This window comes from Malurus melanocephalus, unplaced genomic scaffold, assembly GCF_030028575.1.
Source record: "Malurus melanocephalus ecotype Western Australia unplaced genomic scaffold, MMel_1.1 scaffold_184, whole genome shotgun sequence".
NCBI lineage: Eukaryota > Metazoa > Chordata > Aves > Passeriformes > Maluridae > Malurus > Malurus melanocephalus.
The window spans coordinates 1,155,105-1,161,066 of NW_026623416.1; the positions used below are offsets into that span (position 1 = coordinate 1,155,105).

General features: G+C 49.9%; 1 protein-coding gene across 1 annotated transcript; it reads right to left on the bottom strand.

Moving 5' to 3' along the window:
• Nucleotides 1-397: 397 nt before the first annotated feature.
• LOC130577607 (acrosin-like) lies at nucleotides 398-2,769 on the bottom strand. The gene is made up of 5 exons (XM_057373094.1): nucleotides 2,708-2,769; nucleotides 2,141-2,353; nucleotides 1,559-1,824; nucleotides 1,139-1,275; nucleotides 398-721 (listed from the first exon to the last, which is right to left on the bottom strand). Exons 1-5 carry the CDS (start codon nucleotides 2,767-2,769, stop codon nucleotides 398-400), a joined length of 1,002 nt encoding a protein of 333 aa, XP_057229077.1.
• Nucleotides 2,770-5,962: the final 3,193 nt, after the last annotated feature.

Consider the following 5,962-nt stretch of genomic DNA (forward strand, 5'->3'; position numbering starts at 1 on the left):
CCTTCCACCTCCAAGATGTGTTAAGATCACCGAAGGACTTTGCCCACTGTGGCAAACTCTCTAAAGAAGCTGCTCATCTGTGATTACTGAAGCTCCCCCTCCTGGAACCTGGCCTCTGTGAAACCTGGGCTGGGAGTTAATCCACCTGAGATGAACTTGATATAAGATTGTCTGGGTGTTATCTCAGGCTGGTGGAAGGAAAGTATAGCTGGAGAACAGTAATGGTGGATGCAAAGACTCCACACAGAAAGCTAACTCAGCCGTGAGCAGAAAACAAAGGCCCCTCTGCTTACAATGTAAAATTTAATTCAGTTTAATAAAATGCAAATTGATATAACTCAGATAGAAAGAGTTGTGGTCCACTACAGCCTGAACCACAGCTGGTCCATTCTGGTGTTCAAAACATTTTTTTCTTTAGGAACTCCAAGAGCTCCTTCAGCAGACTAAAGAATTGCTGCAGCTTCTCACGTGGAAATGGACAGGGTTGCRTTGGTTTTGGAGGTAGCGTCTGTAGAGGGGTGGAGGGTTGGGCTGGCACTGCAGCAATTGTTGGTATTTTCATTCCTATCTTGGTCAGGATCCAGTCGTAGTAGTACTGAGTGGAGCTGGAGACCGAAGGCCGTTTAGGTCTAGCACAGCCTACTCCCCAGCTGGTTATGCCAACTTGCCAGTAGAAGTCACCACGGTTRTCTTTGCAGATAACAGGCCCCCCGCTGTCACCCTGAAGTAGAGCAGAGAGGATTAAGGTGCTGTGGGGTGGCCCCTGTCAGCAGGTAGAGTTGGCTCCTTTGCTCTCCCAGCCCCTGCCTGAACTGGATTCCTGGCAGAGCAAGGCTCTGCTTGGGTGCTGGATCCCACAGAACCTGACACCTTTGGGAGCAGGTTGGGAGCCTCTAAGGTGGGGCTCCCTCTCTCTCTGCCCTGTGCTCTGTGATTCTGGAGGAGCAGAGAACTGATGTTCGGGGTTGGCATCTGGACCCCACTGGGCAAGGACCCACAGATGGGAAAGGGGATGACAGCTCCAGTGGTGATGTGGAGCTGGGGCTGGGAGGGTGACTGGCCAGGGAAAGCACATGCTGAGCTGTGCTTGGATGGTGTAACAAGGCTGCCGGGGGCAGGGGACTCATAGCACTCCTACCTGGCAGGTGCCTATGCCGCCTTGCCCAGAACACACGTGGAATTCATGGACGTACCCCTGGAGCCATTCACTACTGTTGCACAGCTTCATATCCACGAGAGAGACCTTCGCCTGCTGCAGGATGTCTCTACCTGAAGCTGTGAGCAGAAAAAGGAATGTGTTCTCAGCAGCTCCTTGATCATTCTCTTGGCCTGTCTGGGTGTGAAGCCCTTCCCCAGGGCTTGGCTCTGCCTCTGGAGAGGTCCTGGAGTGCTGTGTCACTGCTGTCTGACTTTGGGCAGCAGGCCAGACCCATCTCTCCAGAGGCATACATCCCATAGCCCAACTCTCATTTTGGACTCTGCTGTCAGGAAGCCCCAGCCATCTCCCCCTGGTGTGCCCAGCTTGCCCTCAGGGSACAAGTCCTCTTTGAGAACTCACATTTCACAATCCTGTCACCCCAGCCAGCAATGTAGCAGTTTTTCAGCTGYGACACTTTCACTGTGGGACCAGGCAGGCAGGCGGTCTGAATGGTGGTGCCGCACCGGACTGGCCGGTCCAGTTCCAGCAAGGCGACGTCATTGAACTCAAGTTTAGGAACGTAGTCCTCGTGCATGATCAGCTTCTTAATCCGGCGCACTTCCACCCCAGAGCCTGTCTGAGCCAGCGAAGTGGCCCCAAGCACCACGGCCCACTCGTTGAGGGGACTGGAAGGCAGATGGAGAGAGGGGTGAGAGGGAATGCAATCGTGCTGTGACAGCTCAGCACTTCCCTGCCTTCTGCTTCCTGAGGCAGAGAGGAAGACAACACTTCAGAGGGTGAAAGTGCCCTCTCATGCCTTAGGCTCCAGAAGTGCTAAACTGGAGGCTGCTAGGAAGCAGTGGCACGAGCCCAGACTGTTCCCTGAGCAGCCTCTCAGCTGGGGTCTGCAATGCCATGGCACCAGGCATACTGCAAGGAAATGGGATGGGAGCAGCACGCACTGGTGCTGTGGGGTTATCCCCGTGCCCAGGTCCTCCTTACATTGAGATGTTGACAAAGCAGTGGGCAGCACTGAGGAGCCACTGTGGGCTGATGAGGGTCCCTCCACAGACGTGCACAGATACTGGTGGTTGCCAGACAGGGCGGATACTGGCAATTCCAGCCCAGGACCCAGTCCCTGGCAGGACATCTGTGCCACCCACGATGCGTGTCGAGCTGAAAAACGAACTCATGGGCCGGAGCCCACAGATCTCTCTGTAAGCAGAAAATCATTACTGTCCTATGGAAAGCTTGCTGCTGTGCAGGCTGAAAGTCAGCCAGCTTCCCTCCTCACAAGGCTTCGGTTGCAAAGCCTGCAGGGCCAGGGAACTGTGTGGGGCATGCATCAGTCTGCCTGTTTCTGCTCCAGCCCTGCAGACAAGTTGTCCCAGCAGCCTGGGGGCTGGTGATGAACTGAGGCTCCTGCCCAGGGTTTTGGAAGCTGTGGTACAGCCATGGAGGGCAAGTGGGCACCCTCAAGCAAATGGGCACCCTTAGGCAAACGGCACCCTCAGGCAACTCTCTAAGCCTTGCCTGGGCCCCCCTGCCTCAGAGCCTGGTGCTGCTTACCCGCACAAGCCATGTACAGGCCTGCCCAAAGCCAGTAGGATGAAGATGCACAGCAAAATCATCTGTCAGAGGCACAGGTCAGCTGCAAGGAGCAAGAGCTCGTCAGCCCTAGTGCAGCTACCAGCCTAGTGCCCACAGCATTTGCGTTGCCCGCAGTGCCCTGGGCCCTGGGGCTGATGTCACAGAGGGGCTGGTTCCATGTCCTGGGCATGGCGCCGGCCTCTGGAGGTCAGGGGGGGGGAGTGGTGTAGAGTCATAGAACCACAGAAAGGTCTGGGTTGGAAGGTGCCTTAAGGATGGACCAGTTTCAAGCCCCAGCCATTCACACGGACACTTTCCACTATAACATACTGCTCAGAGTCCTATCCAAGGCCTTGAACAGTAAAAGGGATGGGACATCCACAGCTTCTCTGGGCAATCCGTGCCAATGTTACTGTGTGAATGATACATGATTTTGCTTGTCATCCAAAATTCTTACAAAAAATTTAGCAACAACTGAAACCAACATACAGTGGTTTTTAAAAACACTTTGTGACATTTTTTCCATTTGCTTTGCTTGAGACAGGAAAATCAACTGAACAAATGTAACTGTCTTAAGGCCTAAGCTCTTTTGGTGTTGTTTAGAAGCTAACTAAGAAGAACTATTAATTAAATTATTTTCCTCCTACAGAAAAAGCTGAAGCCCCTTTACAGTTCAGCCTGTTCATTTAGTTGCTTCCATTTGGCTCCTAAACAGCTTACCCATTTTGAGAGGAATAGCAGAGGCTGTGCATTGGACTGCCACTTCAGTTAGGGCAAACAAGTTCCTCTCCTTGATGACCAAATTCCAGTTTTCTTAGTTTTCCCTTGATGAAGTTCAAGGACCAAGGAGATGGAAGGGGAGGGGAGGTAAAGAGAGAAAGAGGAGAGAAAGAGGAGAGAAAGAGGAGAGAAAGAGGAGAGAAAGAGGAGAGAAAGAGGAGAGAAAGAGGAGAAAGGTTTTCCATAGAAAGCATGTTTGTACCAAGGGAACAAATCTTGTTGGACTGAAGATGAAATTTCATCTTTGCAGGTTCTTGAAGGCCTTTGCTGTTGATGGCCATGTCCTGGGACCAAGTGTGATAGAGGAAGGCCGGCAGGTGTCACGTTTGGAGAGTGAAATTTCTGTGGTCAAAACTGCAGGTTTTTGGTTTTGCTTGGGTTTGTTTTTTCCCCTCAGCTTGGAAATTCCACACTTGCCCCTCTTTTTTTCCCCTCCCCTCAGGAAGTGCAGGAACAAGGCAGGAGATTTATTTTTGTTCTGAAACTCTCAGCCACTCCCCCTGTAGTACTTCCAGATTCCCACTGCATGCAATACAGATGATGTTATGGGCCGTATTACATGGGTATAGGAAAAACTCTACCAAGTACATGTTTTTAGAACTGCCTGGAGAAGGCACATAGAGGTGTAACGGTTATAGATTTGCATGGATGCAGGGGTGGATGATGGCTGGGAGGACATAAGGGAGCTGTACAAACCCAGCCCCAGCTTGTACTTTCCCTCTGCTATGCACATGAAGAGGCAGCAGCTCATCAGGGAATGATGAGCAATGGTGTCAATATCCAGTATGAGAAGGAAGAATTGGGAAGKTGAGTCTCTGTCCTGGTCCAAGGGCCACCACTGTTGTGCATTTGTCCACTGCACAAAGTCTCTATGCCCACCGCACAGTGTTACACATGCAGCAAAATATGCCACGGTACTACACAAATAAAGTTATTTCCACAGGTTTTTATTACAGCTTTTAAACCAAGGGAGAAAGCCTACCCAGGGGCTCTGGTGTGAGCCTTCCCCACAAGGCTGAATAATTCATGGTTTGATTTCCCACAGAGGCTGCTCCTAGCTTGCAGAGATCAGAAAAACAATGTGATGGCTGCAAATGTTGGTCTGCGATTTTCTTATTTTTTGTTGTTGAGTTCATTGTCATGGGACTCATTTGATCTGGTCGCCTTGTGCTATGCAAAGATTTTAAAAATAACTGTTGCATCATGAACAAATCTGAGTTGTCCAGCCAAAACTGAAATTTGAGAAGGGGTTTCATAATTTCAGGACACTTGCTGCCAGCAGTTGTTGCAAAGTCTGAGCAAAATGGGCTTGGAAGAAAGGACACGTCTGCAGCATTGAGGGATGCAGTGAAAATAAGATGAAGAGAAGTTGGCATTTCCTCCCTGGGTTGGATGCACTGATTTAACTGTGGTTTCTACATCAGCTATCTCCACAATATCAAGAGCAAACGCCACTTTTTTGCAGATCACKGAATCCTGTGCAATTGTGTGAAGCAGAGCCATTGGTATCATGAATCCCATAGCTGGAAGCATGAGAAACAGGACTTTGCTTCAACAGTGTATGACTACCAGTCTTAACAATCCACATGATTCAGTAACCTCCTTAGGGCACTGTGGACACTATGTGAGGTCTTCTGCAAGCAGGTCCATGTGGCTAGTTCTTCTTCCAAGAGAAAGTGTAGTTCCATAGCAATGATCTTTTTCCAAACATTTTTTTTTTTAAAATTTAAGGTGTTAAAATGCATAATTTAGCTAAACCCATCTTCCTTAGAGGGATCCTGCCTTTAAAAGKGGAAATGTGGAAAATGAAAGCAGTCCATCCGTATGCAGAGATGAAAAAGACGTTTCTCCTCCATGACTCTGGGCAAGCCTGCACARACCCAGAGGTAATGGCCCAGCCTATTATTTATGGCTGAACCAGTGCCCATCTGATGCCCACTTTCCATGCAAGCATGATAGCCACAGTAACAGAATGGAGCTTTGTCTTCTATTCCCAGACACCCCATCCCAGTGGGTACAGTTCATCCTCAGGACCAARCAGTGATAAGCAACACATCCCTCATAACTTGTTCTCTGAGCTCGATGAGATCTATATAAAAGACATTGAAGATGCTGAGTGATAAAAATGGCAATGTAAATCTCTGCTGCTGGTTGTGATGAGAGAGAAGTGCCAATGCTGGCAGTACCCTTGGGCTCTGCTTTCTGCTCTCTGGAACATAAAAGTTCTGCAGTTCCAGGTGCTGGGGTGTGTCATGGTTTTGCTTGGTCCAATTTTTGGTGGTGGGGGATGGGGATCAAGAAACCACAAAGATGGCTGCTGTGAGAAGTCCTRGGGGTGTCTCCTTCTTCTTCTTCTCCAGCAAAGGGAGTCCTGCCCCCCTCCTGTGTTTCAGAGCCAACCCATCATTGGTTCTGAGGTTGATGGACAGGCTGACCATCAGGCCTGGGCCAATT